A 16,263-nucleotide genomic window follows, 5' to 3' on the forward strand; every position below is an offset into this window, starting at 1 on the left:
ATGGTGGGGTAGGAGACTGTGTGTAGTGGGACTATGGTGAGGTAGGAGAATGTGTGTAGTGGGACTATGATGAGGTAGGAGACTGTAGTGGAACTTTGGTGAGGTAGGAGACTCAATCAATCAAAATGACACAATCCCTTCCTAAAAGCCAATTTTAAATGGTAGGAGTTCCAGGCTCATATGTGCTGTGTGCAGTAGTCTAAGAACAATGTTACTGTGTTAGTAACATAGTAATAATGACCAAGTAGTTACACTGAGGTTAACAACATATTAGTTATACTGGTTTTATTATTTTATTAAATTATTTAATTACAGAAACAATTTATTACCTATTATGTTTGCACAAATTGGTAACGTGTCATTTTATGTGTGGCTCCCTGGACCTCGTTAAATCTGGGCCCCTGGGGATTCTTAACATGGGAGTGAGGAACCTAAATACCATACTATCTCAACACAACCAGGATGTGATGATGTGATTAGAAAACTCCAATGAGCTGTAGATCAACGCCAGCCAAATAAAGGTTTTCAATCAGACAATCGCATTTTCCATTCAAAGTTGGCATTTTGAATGTAATAACATTCAATGAGAACTTCAGAGCTGGAATTATTTGACATTTTGACAAGAAGAAACTGTTGTTTTTATCCATTAGATATTGACTAAATTATAGCACATAAAACATAGAGTGGATATAAAAAGTCTATACACCCCTGTTAAAATGCCAGGTTTTTGTGATGTAAAATAATGAGACAAATATAAATCATGTCACTTTTAATGTGACCTATAATGTGAACAATTCAATTAAAAACTAACTGAAATCTTCAAGGGGGAAAAATGAAAAATAAAAACCTTACAATAACCTGGTTGCATAAGTGTGCACACCCTCTTATAACTGGGGATGTGGCTGTGTTCAGAATTAACCAATCACATTCAAACTCATGTTAAATAGAAGTCATTACACACCTGAAATCATTTAAAGTGGCTCTGATTAATCACAAATAAAGTTCAGCTGTTCAAGTAGGATTTTCCTGACATTTTCTTAGTTGCATCTCAGAGCAAAAGCCATGGTCCACAGTGAGCTTCCAAAGCATCAGAGGGATCTCATTGATGAAAGATATCAGTCAGGAGAAGGATACAAAATAATTTCCAAAGCATTAAATATACCATGGAACACAGGGAAGGCAGTCATCATCAAGTGGAGAACATATGGCAAAATAGAGACATTACCAAGAACTGGATGTCCCTCCAAAATTGATAAGTAGAAAACTGATCAGGGAGGCTTCCAAGAGGTCTACAGCAACATTAAATGAACTGCAGGAATGTCTGGCAAGTACTGGCTGTGTGCTACATGTGACAACAATCTCCCGTATTCTTCATATGAATGGGCTATGGGGTAGGGTGGCAAGACAGACGCCTTTTCTTACAAAGAAAAACATTTTCACATTTTCCCACAAAAGCATGTGGGAAAATGTGTTATGGTCTGATGAAACCAAGGTTGAACTTTTTAGCCATAATTCGAAAAGGCATGTTTGGCGCTGCACATCACCCAAAGAACACCATACCCACAGTGAAGCATGGTGGTGGCAGCATCATGCTTTGGGGCTGTTTTTCTTCAGCTGGAACCGGGGCCTTAGTCAGGGTGGAGGGAATTATGAACAGTTCCAAATACCAGGCAATTTTGGCACAAAACTTTCAGGTGTACATTAGAAAGCTGAAGATGAAGAGGAAGTTCACCTTTCAGCACGACAACGACCCAAAGCACACATCCAAATCCACAAAAGCATGGCTTCACCAGAAGAAGATTAACGTTTTGGAATGGCCCAGCCAGAGCCCAGACCTGAATCCAACTGAACATCTGTGGGGTGATTTGAAGTGGGCTGTGCACAGGAGATGACCTCGCAATCTGACTGATTTGGAGTGCTATTGCAAAGAAGAGTGGGCAAATATTGCCACGTCAAGATGTGCCATGCTAATAGACTCCTATCCAAAAAGACTGAGTGCTGTAATAAAATCAAAAGGTGCTTCAACAAAGTATTAGTTTAAGGGTGTGCACACAACAGGTTATTGTGAGTTTTTTATTTTTCCCCCTCAAAGATTTCAGTTTGTTTTTCAATCAATCAATCAAATTTATTTATAAGGCCCTTTTTACAACAGCAGTTGTCACAAAGTGCGTTTACAAAAACACCCGGCCTTAAACCCCAAGGAGCAAACAACAGTTGTGTTGAATTTCAGACTGTTTTTCAATTGAATTGTTCACGTTATAGGTCACATTAAAAGTGGAAAAACTACTTGAACAGCTGAACTTTATTTGTGATTAATCAAAGCCACTTCAAATGATTTCAGGTGTGTAATGACTTCTATTTAACATGAGTTTGAATGTGATTGGTTAATTCTGAACACAGCCACATCCCCAGTTATAAGAGGGTGTGCACACTTATGCAACCAGGTTATTGTAAGGTTTTAATTTTTCAGTTAGTTTTTCAATTGAATTGTTCACATTATAGGTCACATTAAAAGTGGAAAAAGTTCTGACATGATCTTATCTTTGTCTCATTCTTTTACATCAAAATAACCTGCCATTTTAACAGGGGTGTGTAGACTTTTTTTATCCACTGTATAATCCAAAAATGTCTGGAGTTCAAGGATTTTATTTGGAATTTAGGGATTTAATTTATGGTAATATATTATTTTTGTTTTTCAAAGTAGGATTCATACAATTTAAACATCTCTTTATTTTTCCAGGTATTGTTTTAATATTTTGAACAGGGATTGTGAAAGAATGCCTTCACTTTCGACCACATTGCTATAATGTTTCCGCATTGACATCTGTGGCTAGACTATGATGATGCGTTGTAGGTTTTAGTGTTGTTTTGGTGTCTTCTGGTCCATGTCTTCCACTTCCTATCTTCAGGCATGTCAGATTTTTTTACTGTTTGTTTGCCTTTTTAGTGCCTTTTTTCGCTAATTTAGCACAGGACCCTGCAACTGTGGGTTTCTTTAAAGGTGTTTTCTGTCATGGGATCACCTGTGTAGACAATTGCGTGAGGATGTTGTTTCAGATCTTTGGAACCGTGTCTTAGACAGCTAAATCGAGACCTACATTTTGTAGTGTACATCCTGCTTAAGGGGACCTGAGATCTCTGGACTGACACATTGTCACATCCCAGTAGACGTAAGCTCCATAGTGCTCTCTCCAAACCTTTACCAATACTAAGATAGATCAGGTTGAGTTTATCGTCCATTAACTTAATGGAAATGTGCCCCAACCCCCGAGAGAGACCCAGAGACAGTACTACCCATGGGAGGCCTTTTTTGGGACAAAAATGTATTCCTAACCTGACCCTAAACCTAACCACCCCCCCAAACAAACACAAACACACACCCTATGAGTCAGGAAGCAATGGGTCAACTACTGCACAGTGCAGTGCCTCAGGAGCATAAGCGGCATTTCTTCACATCAGTGAATAATACCGATATGCCTTATTCATGTCATAGTGGAAGATGATTTGGTTTCCAATATGTTAAGTTCAGTCACACTAACATAAAAACATCAAGAAATAAACAGCGACAAGACCATACGACAAAGACCTCGCCCCTTCACGGATAATGGAAGAAGCGAGGTAGAGAGTGAGATATTAAGAGAACTATCGTTCTGGCTGAATTATTCAGAGCAACCTGGCTGAGATATTTTCTCTCTTTATTTAGTTTCCAGTCATGTATGCCAGTCATTTCCCCCCAAATCCTCTCCATACAAATACACATCCAATGTTCTGCAGTCATGAAAACACAGACAGTGTCTTCCTTCTACCAAATAAACCTGTCAAGCAGACACTACCACACACTGAGTCCAGACACTACCACACACTGAGTCCAGACACTACCACACACTGAGTCCAGACACTACCACACACTGAATCCAGTCATTACCACACACTGAATACAGACACTCCAGCACACTGAGACACTACCATACACTGAGTCCAGACACTACCACACACTGAGTCCAGTCATTACCACACTCTGAGTCCAGACACCACCACACACTGAGTCCAGTCATTACCACACACTGAATACAGACACTCCAGCACACAGAGTCCAGACACAACAACACACTGAGACACTACCATACACAGAATCCAGACACAACAACACACTGAGTCCAGACACTACCACACACTGAGTCCAGACACTACCATACACTGAGTCCAGACACTACCACACACTGAGTCCAGACACTACCACACACTGAGTCCAGACACTACCATACACTGAGTCCAGACACTACCACACACTGAGTCCAGACACTCCCACACACTGAGTCCAGACACTACCACACACTGAGTACAGACACTCCAGCACACTGAATCCAGACACTACCACACACTGAGTCCAGACACTACCATACACTGAGTTCAGACACTACCACACACTGAGTCCAGACACCAATACATACTGAGTCCAGACACTACCACATGCTAAATCCAGTCCAGGTGCTCATGTCGGGTCTAGAGTTTCAGAAATGAAAGCAAATCAGGACAGCAAATATTGGTTTTGGCTGTTACCCCACACCACCAAAGACACATGCACACACACACACATACACACAACACCACCAAGAGACATAAGATACGGAGAGACGGGGAACACAGAAATGTGAAGGGAATAAACTGGCCCAGATGTGATTATATCCAGTTTACGATATTTTACAAAAAAACAGTAACTGTTATCCATTACGTTACCAACAAAAATATTGTAATTGGATAACAGATACTTAAAAAAAATAAAAGATTACTTTTGGATTACTTCAATTGAAAAAGTTAATTATGACACCCCGTTGTATGTTTGAGTTTATTATTTAATGTTATAAAACCATTGTTATTTGAACCAAAATATGAATTGCGCGCCTCAGTTGTGTGCCTCAGTCGTGCGAGCAAAGGTGGACTCGCATAACCAGTTAAGTGACAGAGGAAGCGCTAGTTTAAATTTCCTCGGTTGGTTGGATAATATTAGCCGAGTCATATAAAATGTTATTTAGTTATCTACTCCACGCATCATTCTCAGAACAATGATAGGTCGACCTACCTGGTGTTTTATATTTTTCAAGTTTCAAGGTTTGAATTGTTTAATAGATTAGGCAACTATTTGTTAGATAGCTGTAACATGGCATTGCCTTCAAGATAAAACATTATATGGAATTTACCACGACATTTGAGGAGAAAAGGTGTGTTGGGAAGCACTCTGCCAAAGGATCATTATTTGCATTTGACGCGGCCACATCAACTCGGTCCAAACAGGTAGGCCATGTGATTTTGCTTGCTTTGCATCTCTGAAAATTAATTGGTTATCATTGGCTGCTGATGTCATTTATTTTTAATTAAGAGTGCAGGTTTATAATCACAGTTAATTTTTTTCATTGGTGGCCATAATAATCGCAGGTTATGTTCGTGCAGGGTAAATCTTATTTCTGTGTGGGTGTTCACGATTGCAAACGATTGCATTCGCGTGCCAGGGGTTTCTGCAACATTTTGTCCATGTTGGTTGTGGAGCAAATCATCAGACTACTGCAGATTTAGTTTATGCACAAAAAGCTATGTATATCTTAATTTTTATATACAAAAATGTCAAAACCCTTTTTGAGTAATTGCCATTTATTTTTCAACAAGTTTTGAAGCAATTAAAAACATGAATAAAACACAAATAACAGAACAGGCTTAAGAATCATTAGATTTTGGGTTATGTTCAGATAAAAAGTCAGATTCTGGATTAATTGGAATGACTGAATATCTGACAGACCTTTAGCATGTAATGTTGAGATGTAGCCCAATCGTATTAAAGTAAAAAGCAATGGTTTAGAAACCCATTTCCAAAGGCACTGTAGCCTACACAACCCATCATGTAAAATGCAAATTCCGTTTTTGGCCAGCTATGTAAACTCTAACATTGATTGATCCCGCAAAAGGTGTTCATTTCAGTTGGTTATAGGCTATTTCATTTTGTTTTCCAATGCCTCTTAATATGAAAGTAATCTAAAAGTAATCCAAATTAATTAGATTACATTACTGAGTTTGAGTGATCAAAAAGTTACATTACTGATTACAAATGTGGACTGGTAACTTGTAACTGTAACAGATTACATTTAAAAAGTAACCTACCCAACCCTAGTTATATCATATTCCTATGGTGCCTTAGTCGACAGACATAGACCATAATCTACCTGAAATAATGGTAGCTTTTTCCATTCCAAGGGTACTAAGAGTCACCTGAAATGGTCTCACTGCCTGTCTAAGAGGATTTTCTTCATAACTAGGACTCTCGTTACCCTTATCCGAAACAAAATGTCACCCAAATCACATCCACTATCTCCGGCATGTCTGCCAGGACCTTTACCGGAGGATATTGTCATTCCATCCTTTACAACCCCATCTAGTGGTGATAAGGGCTAACTACAACTTTCTATCTGGGCCAGGTTTTTGAAAATTTCCAAACACACTATAAGATCTACACCCTCACTAAAAGAGTACCATAGCCTACTGCATTTTATTAATGTACAAATTAGTCTTCTGACTTGCTAATCTGACCATAATGTTGCAAAGTATCTATTTAGCCAGAAGAATGATTCAGGTCTATGGTGTATCCATTATGACTGCTTGCCTTGAGACGCTCAAAATATACAGAGGTTGCGTGTATGGGGCCTCTGTTGATGTATGTTTTAAGTAACCCACTTAATTGACTTATAGCGTGGTATTCCAACTACCTTTTTCCCCAGTCCAAATCGTTCACATCCCCCACTCACTGGTTTTCTCTGGGTGCCCTCCACATGTTCTCTCTCAGCCCTGTCTCTTTTTATATGTCACTATTACTCTCCCTCCCATCCTCCCCCTCGTTGAACCTTGACCCCTTTCTCTATCTCCATTCTCTCTCGTTCCTTCTTATTGTGGAATACTTCATCCCTGTCCTCCACAAACCCTCTCTTCTTATCGACGATTTAAATTAAAATTCTAATGCTCTCTCTGTCTGTTCCACTATTTGTTTTGCCCTCTCTTTTTCTTGCTTTCCCAGTTTCTTTCCTGCTCCCTTTACAGCCATGGAAACAAGAGACTGGGCAAGTGTGCATGCGGGTCCCCATGGCAACAGGGGAATGGGGCCGAGCTGTCCTTTGAGCTGCCTGGTGAAAAGTGTTTGAGCAAGAGCTCAGGCAGTCACCCAGGCGCCTCGGTTCCATGCAGGCATCTTGTATCCGGGGCCCTGAATACATACATTACAGGACATATATATTTCCACAATCACATTCAATCACCCAGATACACTCCGCCTCCAGCCGACATCCGCTCTCCTTTCACAGGCTTGCACTTAGCCAAACAGCCAAATAGCAAGTATCCAAATCCCTCAAGATATGACCATGACTGGAAGAACTAATTCACAAGTCAATTCAAAATAATCATGAGTAGCTAAGGAGCTAACTTTATTTATTTATTATAAAAGTGACAGTATTAGCTGATTCTAATTCTTGAATTTCCCAATTTAAATCTGTAAGAAAATCTCATTGTGTCACATGAATTACATGTCCATAGTATATTTTTTTTAAAGGCCATACATGCTAATATACAGTTGTATTTAGAATAGCTTATTGATGCTCACTCCATTCTCATCACTTACCCTCATTGGCATCTGAAATAAACATATAACAGTGTTTTGTCCTCTTGAATAAACATGATAGATGTGTAATCTGCACATACCAACTCTGCCTCAATGTTTAAGCAAAGACATCCGTCAAAGATTCTGCCAAGTGCCAAAACGAAGCCAAGAACTTTCTCTTTCATAATAAAATCACAACCAACAGACACAGCCTTTCCTCTTTCCACCCACTCACTCACACACACATTTTCACACCCACACACACACACACACACACACACACACACAGGCTAGCACCAAAACATATCAGGACAGCTGTGAATTCCAGCAAAACCATGAGACAACCACAACCGTCAAACAAACCAATCCGGTCAAAACCTCAAAACCATTTGTTAAAACGAAATAAAGAAACAAAGGATTTAAAAAAGAATAGCACAGTGAGACACGGCATGGGTCAACAGAAACACAAACAGCTTAGAGGTAAAAGCCAACCCGAGAAATACATGCCATGTTTTTTATACTACAACCGCTGAAATCAAAATCAAACTTAATTTAAAGACATTGCAAGTCACTCGCCATTTCATTTAGTTTAATCGTTAAAACTTTTGTTGAAGATGCTCTGTGTAGTTTTAGTATGTCAGCCAGTGGTTTCGGCAGTGGTTCTATAACCATGCGCCAAAACCGGTCCCAGTGTTTTATTCTGTGTAACAACTTCAGTTTGCTTTTTTGAGATTCCAGAAACCTCTTTAACATTGTTGAAACCCATTAATTCCCTTAAACTCAACTCTAGATCTCAAAGGCAATTCCACTGATTTCATGATCAGGAAGAAAGGAAAACCAGCAGGCTGCAGACCTCAAAGGAGGAGGGGTTCAAATGTTTTGTATAAGTGGTTTGCAGTTCACCTGTCCCTACTCCAACATATTATTTTCCAATGCCCTGGAAGACTTCATGCTCTGGTTTACAGCATGATTAATAACGGTTAATAGGAGTTGAATATCATCTGGTTAAACAACACATCAATGGGTCTCATTGTGCGAATCTCTTTTAGTGCCAGACAGTGCTGATTGTGTTTGTAAAAAGTAATGACATTAGGAGAAATGGCAGGAGAAGAGCAGCTTGCGTGCTTGAGAAACAAACCAAGCATACATAAACTGTCCTTTTTAACTCACCACACCCATCAATCCTTTTTCCTATGTACTGTCTCTACCTCCTCCTGCAGAGCCCTTACTTTCTTTATTAATAACCCGAGCTTGTTTGCTGACGCGATAAGACAAAATAATATAATAAAGACAAATATCTTGGAAATGTTTCCTTGTAACTGTACCTCATCACAAGAACTTTAGTAAAAAATAGCTCCAGTACACACCGTAGCTACTATAAATAGAATAGAATATAAATAGAATATAAAAGAATATAAAATATATAATAGACCCATTCGCAGCCACACAAGGCATTTGGGAGCCAGATAGGTCACTAGGCTTTACCTCCAACCAAACTCTGTCCATAACAGAAAAGTGAGGTGGAGCGATATAGCCACTCTCCCTCCTATAAAGTACAATACAATTACAGCTAGTTATTGAATTAGATAAATTGGATTTGATCCCTTGATGCATAATAACATACACGAGGTATATAATGAAATCCATTTCCACACATCAGCCTCCACTCTTCCCCACTGAAGGAGAACCATTATCAGTTCCCATCTCAGCAGGTCTACCCGGTCCTTTCCAGGTGGACGCTGCGGTACTGTGTCTCCTGATGGTCTTACCTGCGACGCGGACCACCGCCCTCTCCGCCGGATCCAGCACCGAGTCGTGGGTCTTCCTCTTCCTCCTCTCTCCTCTCTCATGTCTGGACGGTCGGTTCCAGGGCAGGGTGTCACCGGGGGGGCACTGGGGTGCGGATGTGCTGGGGGACAGGGAGCCCCCCGAGCGCTCGCTACGTAACGACCGCTCGCTCTTCTCGCTGAAGCAGGAGCGTTCGCTCAGCGTGTCGTCGTCCGAGGACTCCATCGTCCCGGATGGCTGGGGAAAAAAGAGAGGGAGTAAAAAGACGAAGGCAAGAGATCTGGGATAGTGCACGGGGGGAGGGGTGGAAATAAGGTCAGGCCAAAACGGGAAAAAAAAGAAGGGAGGAAAGGTTAAGAGAGCGAAGGGAAGTGTGAGAGAAGGCGACGCTGTATAATTCATCATCCACAGAGTAATCTGGCAGAGGTGATGAATAATTCAAGTCTCCCTGTATTTTGTGTAAGTCACCTTGGCAACAACATGAGGTGGCGAATTAACGATGAATTCTGGCAAGCAGTAGGATGTAGGAAGGATTCCCCCTAACACAGATTCCAGGTCTCGATGACATGCAGTGGGTCAGACAAGTTCAAAATGATAGGACACCAGAAGACCATTACTCAACTTTGAAGAGGATTGACTTGAAGGTGAAGCGGATGCCTAGACATCGCAGGGTCCCTTCGTGAAACTCCGAGTCAATCAATTGTCAATACAGGAACAGCACACTATAAGATCAATGGAGCAACATTCGAGCAGCTTTGGCGCCAAGATTTCAGAGAAGTATGACGTACATTACTCTACATCTGTGACAGACGACTGACTGGAGGATCTCGACATAGAGAAGGATGGTCCCTCAGACATCGCTGCTGACTGGCCGAGGAAATTATGTTACGAGCACTGCAATGTTAGATCCCCTCAACGTCTTTAATGTCAACTTTGTGTTCTATTAGCATTAAAACAAAACCCAAATATGTTTACAGGTACTTTTATTATGCACCATCAAAAGTTAGATGTAACTGCTGGACAAATTAAGGGGACGCTTGAATCACGATGAACGCTTGGGTCTCGATGAACGAAATCTTTACAGCACAGTACATCGTGTAATTCATTGAGAAGAAAATGACATAACAACGGTCAGTGGAAACCAAAATCACCAACCAATTGAGGGCTGGATTCAAACTAAACAAGTAAAACAAGAAAACAATTGAAATCACAGGCTGTTCTAACTAATTTCATCACGGCAACTCATGTGACTCAGTAGTGTGTATGGCCCCCATGTGCCTGTATGAACTCCCAACAACATCTGGGTATGCTTCTGATGGATGGATGGTGTCCTGGGGGATGTCCTCCCAGACCTGGATCAGGGCATCAGTGAGCTCTTGGACATTCTGTGGCACTTCTTGGCGGCGTCAGATGCATACATAACCTCCCAGAGGTTCCCAATTGGATTCAGGTCTGGGGAACTTGAGGGCCAGTCAATGGCATCAATGCCTTCGCCATTCCAATAACTGCCTACACAATCTGGCCACATTAGGCCGGGCATTGTCCTGGACCAAGAGGAACCCAGGACCCACTGCACCAGTGTAAGGTCTGATGATGGGTCTGACCATTTCATCCTGATACCTAACAGCAGTCAGGGTACTGTTGGCTAGCACGTGGAGGTCTGTGCAACCCTCCAAGGATATGCCTCCCCAGACCATCACTGACCCACCCCCAAACCGGTCATGCTGGATGATGTTGCAGGCAGCATAACTTTCACCACGACTCTTTCAAGTCTGTCACATGTGCTCAGTGTGAACCTGCTCTCATCTGTGAAGAGAACAGGGCGCCAATGGTGGACCAGACAATTCTGGTGTTCTCTGCCGAATGCCAATTGAGCTGCACAGTGCTGGGCTGAGTGCTCAGGTGAAACTAGAGGACGTTGGGCCCTCATGCCACCCTCATGGAGTACATTTCTGACAGTTTGGTCAGAAACATGCACACCAGTAGCCCGCTGGAGATCATTTTGTAGGGCTCTGGCAGTCCTCCTTCTGTTCCTACTCGCACAAAGAAGCAGACACCGGTCCTGCTGCTGGTTTGATGCCCTTCTACGGCCTGTCCAGCTCTCCTGGTCTAATGGCCCATCTCCTGGTATCTCTTACATGCTCTTGAGACTTTACTGGGAGACACAGCAAACTTTCTTGCAACCGCACATATGGATGTGCCATCCTGGAGGAGCTGGACTACCTGTACAACCTGAATGGGCTGTAGGTACCACCACATAAGGAGAGAGCAATTGTCTGTGGCCACCACCTGCAAAACCATTCCATTTTTAGGGGTTGTCTTACTGTTGCCTCTCCAGTGCGCCTGTTGTCACTTTCATTTGCGCCAAAACAGGTAACAGTGACTCACAATCACTTCCTAACTGGACAGATTGATATCCATGAAGTTTAATTGACTTGGTGTTATATTGCGATGATTACATGTTCCCTTAATTATTTTGAGCAGTGTATTTAAACGCTAATAAAATACTAATGAAGTTGAGATTGAATAGGTTAAATGTATTTAATTTTACATATTTACTTAAAGAAATATTTTCTGCTTAGGTACAGTATGTAGTGAGATGAGTTGTGGAGCACAGAGTTGTCCTATAATCAGTTTGATGTGAATGGGCCTCAAGGGAGTACGGACTCTGTCTATCGCATTTGGGGATCAACAGCACTGACCTCAGCCCAGCGTTGTCTGGGGACATTGAGTGGGTTTTCTGTGAAACCGCCCAAACTATTCTATGTTGAATTCCAGACACTGTTTGATTCTACAGCTTTTTTTTTTTTACTTGAACATAGCAACTTAGGTCTCTAGAGGGTCCAATTTGACCACAAAACCACTATGGTTTTCCCATCTTACAATGTTGGCCTTCAACCTGTAGTCATTTATTTGCAGCTGACTGAATTGATACAAAATCCGTTGACTACTGTAGCTGTGGTTAGGTAGTGGAAATACTATTTCACTGACATGTGAATGGTGAGTCAAACATGCCAATGACTATTTCCATCTGTGGTAACTGTGTCAAATCTGAGTAATCTCGTCCTGGGCAGAAGGCCTGTTCTACTTCCTCTAACGTATGTCTCTGAGGTACCAGGAAGGGGTTAACCCGTCCCAGCATCCTCAGCGTGCATTTGGATCGCTCAGTTTCCCTACTGCTGCCTGACAGAGGGCTGGTTCAGAGGCAACCAGAGCCAGCAGGTTTATAAATAGAGCCAGAATGGTGAGTTCAAAGCCACGCTGTGTCATTATGCCTTTGCGTGGCTTCGCGTGAAAGAAAATAAGACAGCTTTTGGAGAAAAAAAATATATATACTATTGGAGAAAAACAAATTCTAATTCAATCATTTACTTCCCAGTGCAGATCTGCCTCCATCTCTTTCTCTTCTTCTGTCCCTCTTTCCATGCTCTTCCCTTATTTCTTCCCCTCCTCCCCCTGACTCCAGCCGTTGGAGTCAGACAGTCTGCAGATGCAGAGAGGTTGACTGAGTTGATTTCTAACGGCCACTAGGCCCCCCCCCCCCCCCAATTTGCACGGCCATGAATACGGTGCTCCCCCGGTACACAGCCAAGGCTGAGCCAAATCCAACAGCATTCCTTCATAGACTGTGGCCGCGCAAACAGCTGAAGCCTCACCCATAGAAGAGCAGACAGCAGGGTTGCCTAGGCAGGAAGGCACCTAAGCCATGGCCATGAGGTTGCTTGTACCCCTATGACTGATGTTGTAGACAATTGCAGTCGAGAGATCTTGACAGATTAAGCCCCCCCCCCCCCCCCCCCCGGTCATGAGTAACGCTGAAACACTGACTGGACGCCTGAACTCGCCCACACCGGCTATCCAGACACGTTCCCATACTGAGACCCACCGCCAGTCAAGAGAGACTGTCAGTGAGGTGCCGATGGAGTGGACTATCTGAGGTAATGAACCAAGGAGGCGAGGGAGAGGAAGAGAGTTGGATGTGTGTGTGTGTGTGCGCACACTTACTTGTGTGTGTGTGTGTGTGTGTGAGAAAAATCTATACCAATGAGATTGTATGTCATTATCCGATGACTTTACCACTAACAGAGATCCACATTTACACAAGGGTTACACGGTGGATCACTTTGGATCACTTTGGTCATGAAAATGCTCTCTCACAATCGTTTTGGTACAGAGGATGGTTGATAACAGAGATGAGCTCTGTAATATCTGCTCGAACCTAACAACTTAATTCACAGCGCTGTATCAGTTGAATCATGAGTGGACAGCACTGTTGTCTAGCTATCGGAATAATAATGTTGACCATAATAATTAGGTCTAGTTTTGTTTCCCTTCCTTACTGTCACGACAAAAAGCACATAGCATAAGGGATATAAGAGAGCTGACAGACAGACAAATAGATGATTGAGCTACTGACAGACAGACAGACCTAATGCAGGTGACTGACAGTTCAGGACAGATGGTTAATTGAGACAGACTTCTAGATTAGTCCTCACGTTGCATTATTTTATAGCTAAATCAACACGGAGCAATAATAGTTCCTGCCTCAGTGAAATGTTATTCCAGACGGTTTCATGGTGGACTAAAGTGTTGAACACAGTAAGGGGGTGTCCGTGGGCACTGCAGCGGAAAAGGGCGTGAGAGTGGTTGCCATAAGCTTTGGTACGAGTGAGGGGTGTTACACCGGAAGAAGAGGAAATTAATATGACTGGTATAAAACGGGATTTTGATGACTGTTAACCGCTACAAACTGACCGCATGTTAGTTCATCATATATGACCAACACGAAGCTGTTCACAACAGGGAAACACACTGGGCCATCTGGTGTGTGCATCGAAGGGGAACCCTTGGATCTTGCTTTCACCATTAGCGTATATTTTTTTATATATTTTTTTCAGAGAGCGTTCGTTGTGCAAAAGGCATAACACATTTGTAAAAAATTGACCAAATTCCGATAATTCATTGACGCCCCACTGGAGAGTTTTGTTTATGAGTACACAGTCCCCATCCTATTAGTGTCCATAATGAATGGACGGTCAATACAATTACCGTATATTCAGGGACACCTCCCATTCAAAAATCCAACATAAATTACACGGCTATAATACAAGGCTGTGGACGCATGGAAATAGAACAGACCCAAGGGATGTTTGTTTAGTAAATGAGTTGATGTGCAATATCAGAAAGGAGAGGCAACCGACTTTAAAATAGCGGAAACCGTATTCATGAGTGAGCACCGGTCCAATTTCGAAGTGGCGTGGGGAGCGAAGGCAAAGAGCACACTAGCTCTTTGTCCACACTGGTAGTATGGGCTAATAACATTTATCCATGTGATGCCGATTTTAATAATATGCGCTGTGTCTCAGTCATTAATAGCATAACATCGTTAGGCTACTCGACCGACTAAAACTGACTCTAGTAGACCAGGAGAAAGGATGGGTAAAAATCGATATTGATAGATTTTAATAAACTGGTAGGTTAACACCCCGTGTGATTACACACACACATATATATATATATATGACACATTACACATAAATTCGCGACACATTATACATAGATTAGTAGTATTTATATTATATTGGCATTTATATTCTAATATAGACTACTACGGATCAGACCAATCATTTTATTATTGACATAAATACCAACTGGTTACTATGCAATCAAGAACACATTTGGACTTGACTATGGAATTAGGTTTTAACACATCGTTAATGAACACTAGAGAAAATCAACCATAATACATTTTTATAAAGTGCATTATTTTGTTAGATGTATTTCAGAATATCAAGATGACAGTCCATTTGATTTCGAGTACACATGCTGTGGTAAACGGGTAAACGACACCGAAACCTTACCGGAGAATAGCAGTCCCCGAATCCAAGAATGGGTGACAGACAGGGATGCTGTGGCTCTTCCGAGTCTCCTCACGACGACCGTCTATCCGAGCTGAGATACAGACAGCCAGACCAGGGCTGCTATTCAGCCGTGTGTACGATTTGTAACGACCCGGGACAAGGAATAGATGAATACCACGACTGTGATTCGGTAATGGCTGTCTATTCCCCTCCTTCCCTCTCCCTCCTTTTCTCCTGTTCTTTTCTGTTTCTACCCCTACCACGCTCTCTGTCCCTGACTCTCGCTCACTTTCGCTCTTACTCTCTCCTGACCTCATCAATGGGTAAGGTATTTCACGGGTTTAACATTTAACCCATAGCTATTGGAGATGTTCAGTGTCGCGAAAATGGAATTTCGAGGTGTTCCAACGTCATCTGGGGTGCACGATCCTTGCAAGCATTTTTTTTTGGGGGGGGGAGGGGCGTTTAAATTTGGCATTTAGCAAATAGGAGAACTGTTAACCAGCTACTGCTGTTGCAGTATATTTGTGTGCAATTTAATTTCATCATATCGAATAGTTTTTTGGTGATCTCAATTTCTCCAATTTCTTTCTTAACTTCCAATATGTAGTTACTAAGGAGAATAAATACACATTTTCAGAGTTATGTAGCCTAGAACTCGTTGGACACTCCCAGTCCTACAGGACAGCTTGTCGGGCTGGGAGAATAGCTTAGTTGCAAAAACTGTCCTGCCTCCCACACTCCCACTCCCATCTCCCTATCGCGGAGCCGTCAGAGTGCGCGACGGAATTCTGTCCGACCGTTCCGGATTAACTGGCTCGTTGCTGATGTTTTAATCAAACAAAGGCTAAGGCAATACTGTGTGACTGGACAAATGAAATGCAGGACACTCGTGCTGGCTAGTCCAGAGACATGCTACAGAAGATACAATTTAGTATAAAAGTGGGTTGTAGACTAGCCGAAAAGTTTTCAATAGATTGC

At 42.1% G+C, this 16,263-nt stretch overlaps 1 protein-coding gene across 29 annotated transcripts in view; it reads right to left on the reverse strand.

The window, feature by feature from the left end:
* Positions 1 to 15,679, reverse strand: part of macf1a (microtubule actin crosslinking factor 1a) — a 217,766-nt gene extending 202,087 nt beyond the window's left edge. For 21 of the 29 annotated variants that reach the window (XM_020050185.3, XM_010873839.5, XM_034294848.1 and 18 more), the window contains exons 1-2: positions 15,283 to 15,676; positions 9,403 to 9,658 (exon numbers count right to left, since the gene is read on the reverse strand). In XM_020050185.3, coding sequence (XP_019905744.2) covers positions 9,403 to 9,646 — 244 coding nt within the window. In that variant the 5' untranslated portion in view covers positions 9,647 to 9,658; positions 15,283 to 15,676. Of the gene's footprint in view, positions 1 to 9,402; positions 9,659 to 15,282 lie in introns of all 29 variants that reach the window. The other 8 variants (XM_034294869.1, XM_034294870.1, XM_034294872.1 and 5 more) reach the window with 3 other exon arrangements.
* Between the last annotated feature and the right edge of the window lie 584 nt (positions 15,680 to 16,263).

The sequence above is a fragment of the Esox lucius genome, chromosome 10 (assembly GCF_011004845.1).
Source record: "Esox lucius isolate fEsoLuc1 chromosome 10, fEsoLuc1.pri, whole genome shotgun sequence".
Lineage (NCBI taxonomy): Eukaryota > Metazoa > Chordata > Actinopteri > Esociformes > Esocidae > Esox > Esox lucius.